The sequence below is a fragment of the Acinonyx jubatus genome, chromosome D1, assembly GCF_027475565.1.
Source record: "Acinonyx jubatus isolate Ajub_Pintada_27869175 chromosome D1, VMU_Ajub_asm_v1.0, whole genome shotgun sequence".
Taxonomy (NCBI): Eukaryota; Metazoa; Chordata; class Mammalia; order Carnivora; family Felidae; genus Acinonyx; species Acinonyx jubatus.
The window spans coordinates 4,418,184-4,436,699 of record NC_069390.1 but is presented as its reverse complement, the minus strand read 5'-3'; the positions used below and the strand labels follow the sequence as shown (position 1 = coordinate 4,436,699).

At 55.6% G+C, this 18,516-nt stretch overlaps 1 protein-coding gene and 1 non-coding gene across 3 annotated transcripts in view; one reads left to right on the top strand and one right to left on the bottom strand.

Annotated features, from left to right (window-relative positions):
* Positions 1–18,516, bottom strand: part of CPT1A (carnitine palmitoyltransferase 1A) — a 53,794-nt gene that overhangs the window by 17,354 nt on the left and 17,924 nt on the right. For both annotated transcript variants that reach the window (XM_027045606.2, XM_027045607.2), the window contains exons 3-12: positions 17,756–17,895; positions 14,750–14,921; positions 12,873–12,974; positions 10,167–10,304; positions 9,631–9,708; positions 8,833–8,940; positions 6,526–6,613; positions 3,997–4,192; positions 1,739–1,927; positions 745–850 (exon numbers count right to left, since the gene is read on the bottom strand). In XM_027045606.2, the coding sequence (XP_026901407.1) occupies positions 745–850; positions 1,739–1,927; positions 3,997–4,192; positions 6,526–6,613; positions 8,833–8,940; positions 9,631–9,708; positions 10,167–10,304; positions 12,873–12,974; positions 14,750–14,921; positions 17,756–17,895 (1,317 nt within the window). The remainder of the gene's footprint in view (positions 1–744; positions 851–1,738; positions 1,928–3,996; positions 4,193–6,525; positions 6,614–8,832; positions 8,941–9,630; positions 9,709–10,166; positions 10,305–12,872; positions 12,975–14,749; positions 14,922–17,755; positions 17,896–18,516) is intronic.
* On the top strand, positions 17,479–17,563 carry TRNAS-UGA (transfer RNA serine (anticodon UGA)). Its single transcript has one exon. It is a non-coding gene; the product is annotated as a tRNA-Ser (tRNA).

Here is an 18,516-nt window from a genome sequence, read left to right as displayed (position 1 = left end):
GGACTCTTGATCTCGGCTCAGGTCACGATCTCATGGTTCATGGATTCGAGCCCCACATTGGGCTCTGTGCTAATGGCACAGAGCTTGGTTGGCATTCTGTCTCTCCTTCTCTCTCTCTCTCTCTCTCTCTCTCTGCCCCTCCCCTGCTTGTGCTCTGTCTCTCTCTCAAAATAAATAAATAAATTTTTAAAAAAAAGTCATAAAAAAAAAAAAAGAAAGCAAAACCTCCCTTCGGTGATTCATGCCAACAGTGAAAACAGTTCAAACAGTTCAGGGAGAGATGAATTTTTAAAAATTAAAGAAACTGGCAGGGCCAACCCAACACCACATTTTATTTATTATTTTTTTTTCTAATGTTTTCTTTATTTTTGAGAGAGAGAGAGTGTGAGCAGGGGAGGGGCAGAGAGAGAGAGAGGGAGACACCGAGTCTTAAGGAGGCTCCAGGCTCTGAGCTGTCAGTGCAGAGCCCGACACGGGGCTCGAACCCACGGACCGCGAGATCGTGACGTGAGCCGAAACCAAGGCTGAGCCACCCAGGTGCCCCGTTAAATGTGTTTCTACCTAAGGAACATGAGTTGTAGGAGGCGAAGACACAAAGGGCTTTTGTTGGGCTACTGGTGACTTCCAGTGCCCACACGTGTTACGAAGCATCGTGTCATCAGACGAAAACCACACGATAGAACGTAGTTTGCGGTCTGGATTTGCAACAACTCCCACATCCCAGCCGGAGCTGCAAAGGCTCACCTCCCACAGGTGCCCGATGATGGGCGCGTCGGCCCAGGAATGTTCCGCGTTCATGCCCACCTTCCCGTTTTTGAACACGATGAACGTGAAAGATTTATCGAACCACCTGTGGGAAACAAAACTTACATGTTTTATTCTGGGTGGGCTCCTGGGCCCCCGCCCCTCGACAAGTTGCTCCTGAACCTCTGTGGACTGATGATAAGAGTGCACGTTGGACTCTGAGGCCAGTCACTTCTCTGTATCAGACACAGACGCAAGCATTTGTGCGCTGAAGATCGGCAGAATAGAAAGTGTTATTCTAACGTGAACCAGCCCACAAGGCAATTGCCAAAGAGACAGGAGGCCACGTGCCCGCACACCCCCACCCTGGGCCAAACTTTGTCCCCAGGGGCAGGGCAGGCAGGACCTTGCTTCACAGACAAGGGACAGGAGGCTCCGGGACGGTGACAATCAGCGAGCAACAGGTCAGCCCCGTCCACCTCCTTCCCCTGCCTGGTCCCAGGCACCAGCAGCCACGCCTGTCACCACTACCATGACGGGTGGTCACGCACAGAAGGGGTTAGGATCTGAAGTCTGACGCTTAAGCTGTGTGTGTGTGTGTGTGTTTGTGTGTGTGTGTGTGTGTGGAAAGAAGAAAGTCAAGAGTTGTGCTTTAAGTTTATTTCTTTATTTTTGGGGGGGAGGGGAGAGAGAATGAGAGGGGGAGGGGCAGAGAGAGAGGGAGAGACAGAATCCCAAGCAGGCTCCGCGCCATCAGCGAAGAGCCTGACGTGGGGCTCGAACTCACGAACCGCGAGATCCTGACCTGAGCCAAAACCTAATGTCGGATGCTTAATGACTGAGCCCCCCGCCGGGCGCCCCTTAAGAGCTGTGTTTTACGTGAGCCTTATTCCTGAAGAGCGGAGATACCGGAGGCAGGTGCGGTGACATGTGACGTCCCTTCCAAGCTCGCAGGCGAGCTACGGTCCCTCAGGAGGGAGGGGAGGTGCAGTACCTGTCATAACACCTGCCGTGGAGGAGGGACTTGGCATAGGAGTCCATCGACACAGCCGGGTCTTGCTGCCTGTACCCCTGCTCGGTTTCATCCAGCGTCACGAAGAACGCGGCCTTTTCCACGGCGTCGAGAGACTGCTTATTTTTCCCGCGGCCAAAATAGGCCTGGCGACACTTGGCCCAGGGGACCCTGAAATCAGAGTTCAATGGAGGTAAGCCCGCGGCAATGCAGGGACCTCTCCTTACCCGTGACGTTCAAAATGACAGCGTTTTTCCCAGTTTGCTAGGAATCGAAGGGGACTCGCACACTTAGGATTTTGCGGGTACGACTGCCCGCGGGTGGCTGTGCCGTTTGCAGGCAGGAGTTCGACGCGCATCTCCGTTCGCAAACTGCCGCACGTGCGACAAGAACGCAGGCTGGCCAGTGAGCTCAGCCGAGAAAGCGCCCCTCGCGCCCGCACCAGGGTCCCCATCCTGGAGCAGTTCTGGAGAGGAAGTCACCGCAAGTGTGTGACCGCCACCTCGTCCCTGTCCTAGCTCCCTGGTCAACACGACCGTCCCCATTTTTCAGAGGGGGAAACTGAGGCACAGAGACGTGGTCACAGCTACTTTGTGGCGGGGAGAGCTTCAAACCCAAGTCCCGCCCAAGTCCGTGCTGCGAACGACCCCGGGACACCCCCGGGACAAGAGGAGCCCCTGGGAGTACAAGTGAAGGGACTCTTCTTCCCCACCCGCCTCACGGGAGCTACAAGCAGCCGATGCGACACCCACTTCCTGAGAGGCGCCCCAGCCGTGGCTGCTTGGACTGCTCCTGGGCCCCTCACTCAGCGCCCCCTCAGGTCTGCTGCCCCACCCACCCTTCCAGGTCAGGGTCACCTGGTCTGTCTCCCGCCCTCTTCTCTCCCCGGCCCGGACGGCTCTCGTCAGCGTCTGCCAGGGGACAACGGTGACAAGGACATCTACTCTGCACCTGGTGCAGTGCGAGGGGGCAGGAAGGTGACAGGCTGGCAGACACACTCGGCGTCTACACCGGGGGCTCCGGGAGGTGAGATGGGGGAGCTCGGGGCCGGGTGCCCGCTGAGCCCCGCGGGGGGTGGGGGACCCCAGGAAGGCCCGCTCCGTGGCTGCACCGCGCCCGCCTGCCACCCCGCGCAATGACGCTCACGGGCACGTGGGACGGGAGCTCGTTCCCCAGGACGGACCGTCCACCGCCGTTCCTCACAGCCCCGTCGAAACCCAGCGATGACCCAACACTCCCGGGGCTTCTGGGACCGAGCCTCCCCTGCTGCTCAGGCTGCCGTTCCAGCTGTCCCTGCCGGAGGACCCCCTTGCCTGCAGGAGCCCCTGGGCCAGAAGAATCTCGCAAACGTGCTCGGGGTGCCTGGTGGCCCCTTCAACAGCAGAATCAAGCCCAAACGTAGTCGGGCACACAGAGCCCTCTCCGCCTTGTGTTCCGGCGTCCCCGACCCCCTCTGCAGCTCCCTGCACGGATTGTGCAGTGCGCTCCCTGGACGCCCCTGCCACTTGTCGGGCCCGCTGCCACCCTCCGCGTGCTCGTGCCCGGGCATCTTCTTCTTCTCTGAGAAGGGTCACTCACCACCTTGCTGCCCTGGCAGCTGCCCCATCGCCGGAAGCCGGTGCTGGTCAACCGGGGACAATACTGCCCCCTGGTGACAGCGAGCAAAGTCTGGGCAGTTGTGTTCATTGCCACTAAGTGGTTGCTGCTGGTGTCCGGGGAGGGGGGAGTAGCGGAGGGCGGGGGGGGGGGGGGGGGGGGGATGCTGCTTAACATCCCCACGCACGGGCCAACGTCCCCACCAGGACACAGATTTCTCCAGCCCAACGTGTACACAGCCGAGGCTGAGAGACACTCAGCTCTGTTTCCGAGCTAATTCCTTAAGTAAACAGAAGCCCCTGAACGATCTTTAGACGTGGCAGGAAATTTATCCCTGACGCGGAGGCCTTGGTTTAAACTTGTCCCGTGTCCTAAATTAAATACGCCCGCGGCCGCAGAAAACAGGCTGACTCCTCTCCGTCGGGGGCCCCGGTCCCCGTGCGGACGCAGGCCCACCCGCGCGCACACACGGCCTCGGTGACCCACCAGCGCGGACGGGGACGCCAGGCTCTGGCCCCGCCCCCACCGCCAGCCGCAGGTCGCTCACAGGCACCTGTCCTCCGGCTGAGCTCCCGGGGAAGGGAGAGAACCACGAGAGGTCCCCGCAGTCCCCAGGCACCACCGGGGTCACAGACACCGCGCACCTTTCTCCCGCGGTGAGGGCCGCCAGCTTGGCCTCCCCGGGCTGGGGCTCCGAGGGGTCGTCCAAAATCCTCTGCATCTGCTGCTCGATTTCCCGGGGCTTCAGCAGCCGGCCGTCGTGATAGAGCCAGACCTTGAAGTAACGGCCTTTGTGGAACACGACGATGTGCTTGCTGTCCCTTATGTGCTGGATGGTATCTGCGGCGGGACGCGGGGCGAGACACAAAATCCAGAGGCGTGAGGTTATGGGACAGGAGAGAGGCACCCCCCCGCTTTCCCGCGACACCAACCCCTCGTCCCGCGTCCGCCCAGCTCGGCTCGTGCGTCCAGTTCTCAAGAGTCTCCAGAGTCCGTGTGGCATCAGACTGGAGAGCTCTGGGATCGCACGGGTTTCGCTCTGGCTCAGCAGCTCTGCTCAGTCACTCAAGGGACGTACCATCCTGGGCCAATGACTTAAGACTGCTGAAGGGTTTCTACCAGAAAACTCCAGCAAACATGCAGCCTTTACTTCAAAGTCAGAAATAAGAAGGGGCACCCAGGGGGCTCAGTCGGCTGAGCGTCCGACTTCGGCTCAGGTCACGATCTCGCGGTCTGTGGGTTCGAGCCCCGCGTCGGGCTCTGGGCTGACAGCTCGGAGCCTGGAATCTGCTTCGGATTCTGCGTCTCCCTCTCTCTCTGCCTTTCCCCCACTTGTGCTCGCTCTCTCTCTCTCTCTCTCTCTCTCTCTAAAATACAGACATTAAAGAGGTAATTATGTTAAAACATGGTGAGTAAGATGAACCTTAGCCCCGTATGACTAGGATACTTATAGGAAAAGATCAGGACACAGACAGGCACAGAGGGACCACACACAAGGAGAGAGGACTCGGGAGGACCGGGCCCTGCCCGTGCCTGCACCTCCAGCTTCCGGCCTCCAGGACCAGGAGGCAGTGAATGTGTCTTTAAGCCACGCTGTCTGGGGTGTTTTGTGACCACGGCTCTAGAAACTCATATACTCCGTAACCAACAGCCCAAAATATACACTTAAAACAACAAAAACAATAAAAGACTTAGGAATAACTCTGTCAGATGAGGCCCAAAACCCTGGCAGAGAAAAGTACAGCAGCCCCCCACCGCTGATCCAAGAGGGGTATGTTCCAAGACCACCCCCCCTGCCGAGTGGGTGCCCGAAGCCAGAGTGTACTGAATTCGAAACACACTGCTGGCTTTTCTGTTTTACATACCTACGATCCTACGATAGAGTCTGATTTATCAACTAGACGCAGGAGGTTAACAATAACTAATAATAAAACGGGACAAAGGTAGTACATGCCAAGGAAGGTTACGTGAACGTCGTTTCTCTCTCTCAAAATACCCTGTCCTCACCCTTCTTCGTGTCATGATGTGATGTGGTAAAACGCCCACGTGGTAAAAGGACGTGAGGTGAGGGACAAAGGTGTGACACAGGGTGAGGCTGATGTTCCAGAGGACCATGTGCTTCCCGCACGGCGGCTGGCCGCGGATAGCCGAGACCGCGGAACGCGAAACCACGGACAGGAGGGGGCAAAACCGTAGGACGCTTCGTTAAAATCACTTTTACAAACACTATTAGGGGCAACTGTTCCAAAACTGCTTTTTGCTGGCCCGGCCGCTTTTCGCAGCAGTCTGGCCACGGGCCACCCGAGTCCAGAGCGTGAGAGAGACAGGGGCTGACTTTTTAGCCAGGACACCCCACGCCGGGGGAACAGCAGGTACGCTGCTCGAGTGACTTTTCAGAAAGCTTCTGAATCCCAGGTCCCAGAAAGCAGAGTCCAGACGGAAGCCCACCCAGAGGGCAGCTTCTGCGTCCAAGGACCCCCGTGCCCAGCACCAGGGGACAAGTTACCGCTCAGGGCTCACAGTCTGGAAGCACCCGGCTGCCACAACACCCCCTCTCCCCCCACGCCAAAGCCGATCAGCTTGGGACTCTATATACGACCAGCTTCAAAGGCAGCAATGGGTTCGTTAGGGTGGCCGCCATGAGGTCTAGACAGGGTCTGGTTCGTCAGGTGAGAGTGGCAGGTATTTCCTCCCGGCACGGCCACCCGGAGGCTCAGTGGCAGCACAGCCTGAGCTGTGGCCTGGCAGGCCTGGGACAGTCCCCAGTGATGCCACGTGTTCCTTTCATTCTCGAGGGTGCCCCGGCTTGGGCGGGTGATGTGGCCACCCTACGCTCGGGGAGGGTGGGTGGGGGTCAGCCGTCCCGGCTCAGGTTGCCCCCGGTAGGCACAAGCCCGCGTGCATCACACGTGGGCCAGAGCAGACCGCCCCTGCGGGAGCCAGAGGAAGAAGAGGACACTCCTGCCCGGAACTGGAGCAGACTCCCTGTAAGACGGCCTTCAGCCCAAGAGAAACTCAAGTCTGAAGACAAGCCACACGTCCGGTCAACGGAAGGAATGTTCCCGAGCCCGCATTCTCACAACCTCAGGAGGGGTGGGCACGAATCACTGCGCTGGCATTCCACTGCCTCCGTGTGGAGCGAAAGTGCTGCTTCCGGAAGGAGCCCCACTCACCCGTCTCCTCTCCCGGGATGCGCGAAGTATTAAACATCCGCTCCCACTGAGCGGAACAGAGTGGGACTGTGGATCCCAGCAGCAGAATCTGCAACAAAAGTATGTTTCAAACAAATAACAATTCCGGGGGGGGGGGGGGGCGGGGGGCGGAGGAGCAAATTAAATGCTGAATTTGTGGGGCATCGGGCAGGCTCAGGGGGAAGGCCGTGCAACTCTTGATCTCAGGGTTGTAAATTCCAGCCCCATGCTGGGGGTAGAGATTACACAAAAGAATAAAAAAAGAAAATCTTTAGGGGCGCCTGGGTGGCTCAGTCGATTCAGCAGTTAAGCGTCTGACTTTGCCTCAGGTCATGATCTCGCAGTTCATGGGTTCAAGCCCCGCACCGGGCTCTGTGCTGACAGCTCAGAGCCTGCTTCTGATTGTGTCTCCCTCTCTCTCTGCCCCTCCCCTGCTCACACACACTCTCTCTCTCCCAAAAATAAACAAACATTAAAAAAACCTGAAAAACAAATTTTGAAATGCTGGATTTGTTTTCCAAGTGCACAGGGCGTTTGACTTAATCCCTTGCAAACTCTGCAAAGAGCAGCCTTTCTCTGGGATGCTGACCTTCACCGCAAAGCAAAGCTTGAACTGTGCCAGGGCTTCGGCATCTTCCTTCCCAAGTAACATGTTCTGATCGGTCATTTATAAACTGACACTTTCAACCAAAGGCGTATTTAAGAAAGAAATGCCTGGGTGGCTCGGACAGTCGAGTGTCCTACTTTGACTCAGGTCAGGATTCATGTTTTGTGAGTTCAAGCCCCGCATTTGGGCTCTGCACCGACAGTGTGGAGCCTGCTTGGGATTCTCTGTCCTCCTCTCTCTGCCCCTCCCCTACTTGTGCTCTGTCTCTCTCAAGGGGAAGGGGAAGGAAAGGGGAGGGGAGGGGAGGGGGAGGGGGGAGGGGAGGGGGGAGGGGAGGGGGAGGGGAGGGGAAGGGGAGGGGAGGGGAGGGAGGGAGGGGAGGGGAGGGGAGGGGAGGGGAGGGGGAGGGGAGGGGAAGGGAGGGGAGGGAGGGAGGGGAGGGAAGGGGAGGGGAGGGGAGGGGAGGGGAAGGAAGGAAGGAAAGGGGAAGGAAAGGGGAAGGAAAGGGGAAGGAAGGGGAAGGAAAGGGGAAGGGAGGGGAAGGAAGGGGAAGGGGAAGGGGAAGGGGAAGGGGAAGGGGAAGGGGAAGGGAAGGGAAGGGAAGGGAAGGGAAGGGAAGGGAAGGAAGGAAAGGAAGGGAAGGGGAAGGGAAAGGAAAGGGGAAGGGAGGGGAAGGGAAGGGAAGAGGAGAGGAGGGGAGGGGAGGGGAGGGGAAGGGAAGAGGAGGGGAGGGAAGGGGAGGGGAGGGGAGGGGAAGGGCAGGGAAGGGGAGGGGAAGGGGAAGGGGAGTGGGGAAGGCAAGGGAAGGGAAGGGATGGGGAAGGCAAGGGAAGGGAAGGATGAAAGGACATGACACGATGGGGCGCCTGCGTGGCCCAGTTAAGTTTCCAACCCTCGCTCTCGGCTCAGGTCTTCATCTCAGGGTTTTGAGTTTAAGCCCCTGCGTTGGGCTCCCTTCCCTGCAGGGCATGAAGAAGGAAGGAACATTTCGTCCCTCTTGAATAATTTACCAGCTTAACCATTTTCCTGCACAAGTAAGCAAGGGCTTCTTCCAGGGCTGATTATGGGACTAAAGTACAACGAACGTACATCCGTTTAGGATACGCACGGAGAGTTAAATCTCAAAATAATTATACAGAGTGAAAGAAGAGAGAGAGAGAGAGAGAGACAGAGAGAGTGTCCACTGTAGGATTCCACCTGCACAAAGCTTTGGAAAATGCAAACAATCTAGAGTAACAGGAGGCAGGCGGCGGTTACCTGGCAGGTGAAGGAGAGGCTCAGCGAGAGCACAAGGCCCCCAGGGGAACGTCCGGGGGTGACGGCTGTGTTCACGGTCTTGACTGTGGTGACGGTTTCAGAGGTACATTATATAAATTCATCAGAACCTATCAAACCGCATGCCTCACGTATGTGCACCACGTCAACAAAGCCGCTTAAAAAGAATTTTTTAGGGGCGCCCGGGTAGCTCAGTCTGTTAAGCCTCCGACTCTCGATTTCCGCTCAGGTCATGATCTCACGCTTCGTGAGATCGAGCCCCGCGTCGGGCTCTGTGCTGACGGCTCGGAGCCCGGAGCCTGCGTCGGATTCTCTCTGTCCCTCCCCCACACGTGCAGGCGCTCTCTCTCAAAGTAGATAAACAAACATAAAAAACGAAACTCTTAAAGAGCAGTTTGCTTGCGTACCGGCTTGATCTCCTCCCTGTCTAGTCTCCGTCGATACAGCAGGATGGCGTGGATGGCGTTGCCGGCTCTCGCCGCCTGAATTTGCGTCGGTAAGACGTACAGCAAGTCCTGGAAAGGTGCACACGGCACAGAGAACACTCGTAGGAGGAGACAAGTTGACGTAACTACACAGGAGGGCGTTTCCGCACCGGGGAAATCCTTCCCTACCTGTGAAATCACACCTGCTCTGATAGAAAACAAACCGAAACCCCGCTTCCTATGCTTTGCTGGTTTTTTTTCATGTTTCACGGGAAAACGAAAGGAAGGGAAGGACAAAGCAAGAGACAAAGAATGAGGTTGGCTAGTTATCACAGGTATTAAATGCCAGTTCTCAAAACCCCCTGTTTTCAGGGGCTTCTCACAAAAGAATGGCGTGTGCCCTCCCCAGGCCATCAATGTCGCAGAAGACAGGGAAAAAAACCCCAAGAGACCCGGGAATGACACACGGGGCTCGGTCTCCTGGCGCCGTAGGGCAGCGAGGGAGGAAGCTGTGCGCCTGGCCCACCAGGTCACTAAGCGTGGCAGCTGGGCAGGGACACGGGCCCTCAGGCTGCTTTGGCACGACCCGGTGCCCAGGGGTGACAACAGGGAGAGGGCACGGGCCCGAGAGCATTTCTGCTGTCCTCGTTTCTCCGCGGTGGCTCGGGGCAAACACAGAGACGCGCACGCAGCTTTTGGGCGCGGAGGGCAGGTCCCCGGGGCCGCGGACGGAAGCCCAGGGCCAGCGGGAGCGGGGACAGGCGCTTCCCGGCCACTCACCATGGCATAATAGTTGCTGTTCACCATCAGTGGCCCCCGGCCCCGCAGGTAGATGTATTCCTCCCACCAGTCGCTCACCTGTCGGGTGTACACAGGACAGACCCCTGGTGAGCTTAGCAGGAGTGACACAGACTGGCAGGGCCCGGGGCGGGGGCGGGGGGGGGGGGCAAGGACTGCTCTGGGGACTCCTGCCACACTGCTTTGTGTTGAGGTGCGTGTGTACGTGCACACGCATCGGTGCACACAGGAGCCCGGGTGGGTGTGCGAGTTCCACACCCTCATAGACGGGGCCTCATCAAAACACAGCGCGACCCCCCACCCCTGCCACTGCCCCCCAGCCCCCCAGCCCCGACTTGCAGCCTCATCGTCGGGTCTGTCCGGTCACAGTTAATGTCTCCTCCACATCCCATCTCGGGTCACCCGCCAGGCGGCCCCCTCTTGCGGCCACGCACAGGGGAGCCCGGCTTCGTGGCACGGACCCGTGTTTGCACACGAAAAACTCGGCCCCGAGAACGACGGTGTGTGGGAGCACTTACGTAGTTTGTAGCCCACCAGGACTTTAACTTGAGATACCACTGCAGTTTTGGTCCGAGACTGACGGCAAAATCTTGCGCGAGAACCGTCATGCGTTTAAAGTCTGATTCCTTCATGAGTGGCTTCACCGATTCCAGATACTGGGGTTGACGAAAAAGCACATAAGCCAAGTTAAAATGCACGGGCCCCTCATCCGTGCCTCACAAAAAACCGTGAACAGATTTCAAAGGTTCAAAAATCTTCCCCAAGCGGGGCGCCTGGCGGACTCAGTCAGTACAGCGCGTGGCTCTTGATCTCGGGGTCAGGAGTTCGAGCCCTGCGCTGGGTGTAGAGATTAAAAATAAAATCTTGCGGGGTGCCTGGGAGGCTCAGTCGGTTGAGCGTCCGACTTCGGCTCAGGTCATGATCTCGCGGTTCTTGGGTTTGAACCCCGCGTGGGGCTCCGTGCTGACGGCTCCGAGCCTGGAGCTTGCTTCGGATTCTGTGTCTCCCTCTCTCTCTGCTCCTCCCCCACTCATGCTCTCTCTCTCTCTCTCTCAAAACTAAACATTAAAAAAATTAAAAGAAAAGAAAATCTTGGGGCGCCTGGGCGGCTCAGTCGGTTAAGCGTCTGACTTTGGCTCAGGTCATAATTTCATGGTCTGTGAGTTTGAGCCCCACGTCGGGCTCTTCGCTGACAGTGTGGAGCCTGCTTGGGATTCTCTGCCTCTCCTCTCTCTGCTCCTCCCCGACTCCTAAATAAGTAAACCAACTTTAAAAGAACAAAAAAAGAATGAAAACAATTATGAAAAACAAAAACAAAAAAAAAGGGAGCTTGGGTGGCTCAGTTGGCCGAGCATCCGACTTCACCCAAGGTCACGATCTGGCAGTTCATAGGTTCAAGCCCCGTGATGGGCTCGCTGCTGACAGCACAGAGCCTGCTTTGGGTGCTCTCTCCCCCTCTCTCCCTGCCCCTTACCCGCTCCCGCTCTCTCTCTCAAAAATAAACATCACAAACAAGAAAGTAAAGCCCTCGGTTTACCAGGAAACGTTTCACTGTGCCAATATTATCTGCTGTGAAAACAGCTTTGAGGCAGCAATGAAATCTCTAGAAATCTCCCTGAATGTTTAAAGATGGGGCCCCACTGCTGAAACCAACCGGCTGTTCGAGTTTATTCAAAGTGAGATGTGCATTCGTGGAACTGAAAACAACACTTAGAATAAGCTCAGGCCAGTCACCAGAACCACAGGTGTCGCTAGGCCCGTCCTCAGGGGAGGGCACACGAGAGCAGAGAGGAGGGGGACTCGAAAAAGCCAACAGAAACTAAATGACTAAGCCTGGATTCAAAACCCAAGACATGTTTTTAAATGTTTTTATTTATTTTTGAGACAGAGAGACAGAGCATGGGCAGGGGAGGGGCAGAGAGAGAGGGAGACCCAGAATCGGAAGCAGGCTGGATCCAGGCTCTGAGCCATCAGCACAGAGCCCGACGCGGGCCTCGAACCCACGAACCGGGAGATCATGACCTGGGCCGAAGTCGGACGCTCAACCGACGGAGCCACCCAGGGGCCCCAAAAGCCAAGACGTTTTTAAAGTGGGGCCACAGGACAGGCAAAAACTGGTTGCGGTGGGAACGCAGGTGCCGTGGCAACCAGCACGGCTGTTCCTTGACAAGTTAAACAAGAAATCCTCCCTGATCCCGTGATCCCAGTGCCAGGCTCGAGCCCGAGAGAACCACAAGCAGGTGCCTGAATGAAAACGAAAACCATTCACGACAACCAAAAGGTGGAACAAACTCAAATGTCCATCGACAGATGCACGGATGAATACAGTGTGGTCCAACCATACAGGTGGATAGCATCCAGTCATCAATAGGAATGACAGACTGAGGGACACATAAATCTCAACGGTCTAAGAGCCGGGCGCACAGGACATATTGTAGGATTCCACTTACAGGAAACTTCCAGGACAGGCAAACCTAGAGACAGCCTAGTGGGAGCCGGGGGGCTGGGGCGTAAAACGGGTTATGATGCTCACAGGCACAGGGCTTTGCTGACGGAAAGTTCTGGAACTAGACTGCGGTGGACGCTGTGCTAAGAGAACGTACTCGATGCCGCACAACTGCACACTTCCAAGTGGTTACAACGGTCATGTTTACGTTCCATGTACACTTTTATCACAACGTAAAACGCTAATCACTTAACAGACCGTCGGACTAGATACTTGGGACGGATCTGTACGCATGTGAATTATGGCTCAACGAAGCTATCTAAGAAAAACGTTGTGAAGCCGTTTCTCTCACAAGGGTGATACCTTTTAAAAGACACCTAATACGGGGGCAACCAGGTGGCTCAGTCGTTTGAGCATCTGACTTCGGCTCAGGTCACGATCTCAAGGTTTATGAGTTCGAGCCCCGCGTCGGGCTCTGTGCCGACAGCTCGGAGCCTGGAGCCTGCTTCACATTCTGTGTCTCCCTCTCTCCACCCCCGTCCTGCTCATGCTCTGTCTCTCTCTCCCAAAAACAAACAAACATTTAAAAAAGTAAAATTAAAAAAAAAGAAAAAGTAAAACACATAACACATGCTGATACATCAGAAAGGAAAAGATCTCCCACAACAGCCAGACAAGTCCGTGACCCAACGATGGTAAATTAACCCGGTCACAAAGCGGAATCCCAGGACACCTGCACCTCGGAGCGGGCGTCACAGCGAGCTGAAGCCCCGCTTACCCTGTTCACAGTATCCTGGACTGCAGGGACCGGCAGGCGTGGCAGAGACGTCTGGAAGCTGTACAACATGGGCTTGCGGCCCGAAAAGATCTTGACCATGCCCTTAAAAACAAAAAAGGTACGTCTTAAAACGTGAGACCGCGTTAAAGATGTGAAACCGGTTCTCAAGCGTAGACGACTTGCCGACTGGTTGCGGATGTTCTGCGGTGGCCTGTGTCCCCTCTGGTCTGTTTTCCGCCCCCGGGCACACAAACAAGCAGGGAAGCCCAAACGAAACCCAGGCTGATGAAAGCCCAAGTCTGACACATGCCGCGAGGTGCCCGGGACAGGACCCCTTCTCGGGTGCCCAGATTCTGCTGTCTGACTGCCCCGCTGCATGCGGGCCCCGTGTCAGTCAGCTGGTTCGGCGAGGCCCTCGGGTTAGGGACTGGCTCAAAACTCTGGCAACGGTGACGAGGGGCTGGACCGAGAAGCCTGGGTTCGAGCCAACCCCAGGAGCAGCGGTGCGGCCCCCCCTCAGCCACCGCCAAGCCCAATGGACAGCACGCGTCTATCTGCCTATCGGCCCTCGCTTTCATCTGGAATGATCTAACCTTGGTGTCGTAACTGGTCATCTCCTGTGGACCAGACCTCAAAGGCATTTCTAGGGCTCAAGGGTGGGGGGGGGGGGGAGGGTGGCTGGGACTCAACTGGACGTGACCAGAATGCCATCGTGGGAACACCGTTTAGCTTTATTCTGTGAAGTGTGGGTGCCGTCTCTGACTCTCTTGTGGGTGTTAAATTCTGCTTCTCTGGAAAACTGAAATCTCACAGCCACGTGGGCACAGGAAGTCGGTCTGGAGGAGAGCGAAGCGTGTGGGTGCGGGTGGGCCCCGGGAGGTGGAGCTCAGCCGTCACACGTGAAGTCGGACAAACGTCCACATGCACGGCAGACGAGGGGACGCTCAGACTACGGGCCCAGGAGAGCAGGCAAAACCCCCTCGGGGAGAAGGGTGAACCGGGGAGACCTGGTCAGACCGGTCGGCTAGGGGAACCACTCGGTCAGAAGACCTTTGAAAGCTGCAGACGGATGTCACTTTACTTTGATGGACGGCGAGCCTAGCACACGCTAATATACCATGTTCAGGACTCCCGGACTCTTTACTCTTTGGCCACACGTTCAAGTCACGGGGAAGCAATGCCCCTGGCAGCAAGGAGAGGCCAACTCCCAGGTCAACCAGCCGAGCGTGGAGGGGAGAGGTCTACGGGGATCCTCCTTTGGAAGTACAAGGCACCCGCACCTGACTCCGTGCCAGGTGAGGCGAGCCAGCCACAGAAGGACCGATACCGTGGCGAACAGGGCGGCGGCTGCCCGGCCGGGGCACTGGCCCTGTCCCCGACATCGCCGCACTGTGGGCCTAAACCCTTGCTGAGAAGGTGGATCTCGTTCATGGGCTCTTTCCACGGAGGAAAACGGGGCAGGGCGTGAGGAAACTTTGCAAGGAGCTAAGTCTATGGCCCGGAGACTGATCATGGGGTTGCAGGTGCACACGTCCCCACGGACACACTGCTAAACAGCTACGGCCTTTTGTACGTCAAACTGTGCCCCATAAAAGGACTTAAAAAAAAAAAAAAAAAAAAAAGGAAAAACCAATACCAGGGGCGCCTGGGCGGCTCGGACAGTTAAGCGTCTCACAGTTCATGGGTTCGAGCCCCACATCGGACTCTGTGCTGACAGTTGGAGCCTGGAGCCTGCTTTGGATTCTGTGTCTCCCTCTCTCTCTCTCTCTGCCCCTCCCCTGTTCATGCTCTGTCGCTCTCAGTCTCTCTCTCAGAAATAAAAAAAAATGAAAAATCCACACGAGTCCGGCACCGAGGGCGAAGGGAGGCTCCGTTACCATCCAGATCTTGGTGGCGCGGCCCATCTTGCCGTGCTGGGCAAACATCCAGCCATGGTAGGACAGCAGCACCTTGAGGGAGCAGCGCATGGTGATGATGAGGGCCACCCACAGCCCCGTGCCGAACAGGAGGCCGCTGACCACGTTCTTCGTCTGGCTGGACATGTAGCCGCTAGGGAGACGAGACAAGCCGAGAATGCATTACGCACCGCCAGCCAGAGCAGCCTCCCCTCGACACCAGTGACACTCTGGGCCCCGAACCAAAGGGAGGACGCTAGCCTGGGTGGCTCGGTCAGTTAAGCATCCGATCTCACGGTTCGTGAGTTTGATCCCCATGTCGGGCTCTGTGCTGCCAGTGAGGTCTCTCTCTCTCTCTCTCTCTCTCTCTGCCCCTCCCCTGCTGGCATGCACACTTGCTCTCTCTCAAAATAAGTACACACTTTTCAAAAAAATTGCTAGAAGAGTAGATCTTAAAAGCTCTCTCCGTAAGAAAAAAAAATTTGTACCTATATGGGGAGATGAATATTAATTAGGCTGGTGGTAATCACTTAAAGGTATATGCACCTACCAAGTGATGTTATACACCTGAAACTAACATGACGTTATACGTCAATTGTATCTCGGATCTCGTTTTTTTAAATGATTTAAGTGTGCTTCAAATTATTAACACAACCAATATACAGAAGCTAAAGGTACTTCCAGTATTGAAAAACCGCCAAGTTAACACCTTATCGTGCTTAAGTGACATTGAAACTAATTATCTTCAAGGTAAAATACTTTTGCTCCAAAATTTGTGTCTTTCTATAAGCCGTCAAATCCTGTGTTTAAGCTTGGGGTGCCCAGGTGGCTCAGGAGGTTGTGTCTGACTCTTGGTTTCAGCTCAGGTCATGATCCTACCATTCGTGAGATCGAGCCCCATGTGGGGTTCTGCACTGATAGCATGGTCCCTGCTTGGGATTCTCTCTGTCTCCCTCTCCCTCTCTCACCCCCTCTGCCCCTCCCCCACTCGGGTGCTCTGTCTGTCTGTCTCTCTCTCAAAATAAATAAATAAACTTAAAAAAAAAATCTTGTGTCCAAGTTTAACTATAGCCTCTGCTTTATCTCTACACTTTCTTTTCGGATAGTGTAATCTATAAGCCAGCTTAGATCTAGGCATTTAAGAACCTATCTCTCAGATCATCTACGCTTTGGATTCCGAAGTCCTACATCACTGAAGGAAAAGACACATACCTGTTAGGTCCACAAAAATTGGAGAGTATCATAACGTTAACAAAGAGATGACACATTCAGGATTTTTAATATAATATACATATGGATACTTGGATGACAAGCATTAGCCAAAAAAAAAAAAAAAAAAAGCCTCCTTTTATTTCTTTTATTTATTTTTGAGAGAAAGCCCACAAGGGAAAGGGGCATAGAGAGAGGGAGACAGAGGATCCGAAGCGGGCTCTGCACTGTCAGCACAGAGCCCAACGTGGGGCTCGAACTCATGAACCTTGAGATCATGACCTGAGCTGAAGTCAGAGACTTAACTGACTGAGCCACCCAGGTGCCCCCCAAAAAAGCTTTCTTTTAAAGAACACATTCTTTCCAAGGCTGCAGGGGCCAGACAAACACAGAGCACACCCCACACAGCCAGTACATCTATGCTTATGAAAACAGTCACCCGGGACCGTCGGAGATGCTCTCCAGGAAGATGGTTCCAGAATGACCCTCGAGCCTGGAAGACGCTGGCTCTTAATCTGTTCTTTCTAAATCTGGGCCAGGGACGGCCCAGTTCACTGCAATTGGTTTAGAGGGAGCAAAGAAACAAATCGTATAAAGGCCCAGATTATAAAGGGCTGTAAATAGCCAAGACTTCTAAATATAATCCAGTGTTAAGAGTCCACACGGGAGAGTAAATTAAAAATCTGTGTTAAACCCACAGCAGTCTGAAACATACGGAGAAACAGTATGACCCAGGGTGGAGGCCAGCCGTCTGCAGAGGTCGGCCTGTGACTCCCCAGGATCACCAGGACAGGAGGAGCAAGGTCTGCCCAGGGCATCAGGAATGTTGGGGTCCCCGCCTTGGCCTCCCGGGCCCCCAAGGCAGTGCAGGGGATCTGGCAGGCGTTCAGCCCAGGCACGCTTCCCCTGAAATGATGGCATTTTTATTCTAGGCCCTGCAGACGCTTGTAAAGGCCCCAGCCGGCATTCCTGAGGCCGCGTGGAGGCCGTGAGCGACTCAGCTGGACTCTGGGCTTTCAACAAGAAGGGATCAAGGGCAAAGGGCACCTGCTCAAGGCGACCCAAGGCCAAGCTTTTAAATTTTTTTCTTTTAATGTTTATTTATTTTTGAGAGAGAGAGTGTGAGCGGGGGAGGAGCAGAGAGAGAGGGAGACACAGAATTGAAAGCAGGCTCCGGGCTGCTTTCTCAAAAGGCCCAGAGTTCATCTGCTCGGCTGAGGCCGGCCCCCGACACGACAGGGACGGCCCGGGAAACGTGAGGACACGCCTGGGCTGCCCTCTCGTCCGTCACCGGGGTTCCCACCGTCCGCATGTGCCCCCTGGCCCGAAAAACAAAGCCCAGCTATGGGACGAGGCCTCTGGGGACCGTTATCGCTCTAGTAAGAGACTTAAAAGGTTTGTCAGTGCAAACAAGCAACAGAGAAATAGGATTGGAGGTCTGGCACGGAACAGCCACGGCAGCTGGAAGGTACTAGGATGCTTTCCAACCAGAAAATAGGGGCGCCTGGGTGGCTCAGTTGGTTGAGCTTCTGACTTGAGCTCAGGGGATGATCTTGTGATTCGTGGGTTCAAGCCCTGCGTCGGGCTCTGGGCTGACAGCTCGAGCCTGGAGCCTGCTTTGGGTTCCGGGCCTCCCTCTCTCTCTGCCCCTCCCCCCCCTCAAATAAATACACATTAAAAAAATTTTTTTAATAATAAAAGAATACATACCAGTGACAAAAATCACTAATGAGAATCGCTAACTTCCTAGAGGGTTTGCGATCTGGAAAGAGTACTTACCTAGTATCAAGGGTCCGATTGATTTTCGCGATTATTCCCAGCGAGGGGTCGATCTTCGCGTACATGGTTGACATCACACCCACCACCACGATGAGCCAACTGGAGGGGCTGGCCGGGTACACGCCGGTGATGATGCCATTCTGGAAACAGAGCATGCACCGTGAGCACGTCCCGCCCACAAAATCCACGGCCCCTGGTAGTGAGGGTAGTGGGATGATGGACAGTGGGAAGGAGGCGTTTGCAGCACATCGTGGCTAAGTGACCACACTGTCACTACTGGAAATCTTCCCCAGGGCCTCCAGCCCCTTCGCTTCCTCTGCTTCTGAGCCAATCCCCTCCCTGGAGCAGATTCCCTGAGAGTGACCCCAAGACATGAGAATCGCCTGAGCCACCAGCTTAACACTGATTCCCCCCATCTCCATCCAGACTGACTCATGACACCGAGTTAAGGACGTCATTGGGGTGCCTGGGTGGCTCAGTCGGTGGAGCGTCTGACTTCGGCTCAGGTCATGATCTCGCGGCTTGTGGGTTCGAGCCCCGCGTCGGGCTCTGCGCTGACAGCTTGGAGCCTGGAGCCCGCTTCGGATTCTGTGTCTCCCTCTCTCTGCCCCTCCCCCGCTCACGCTTTGTCTCACTCTGTTTCTCAAAAATAAATAAATGTAAAAAAAAAAAAAAAAATTCAAGGATGTCACTGAGCCAGCCATGAAGTCCTGTCCCCAACCTGCTACACCTGGGATGCCCCAAGACCCCAGCTCCCAAAC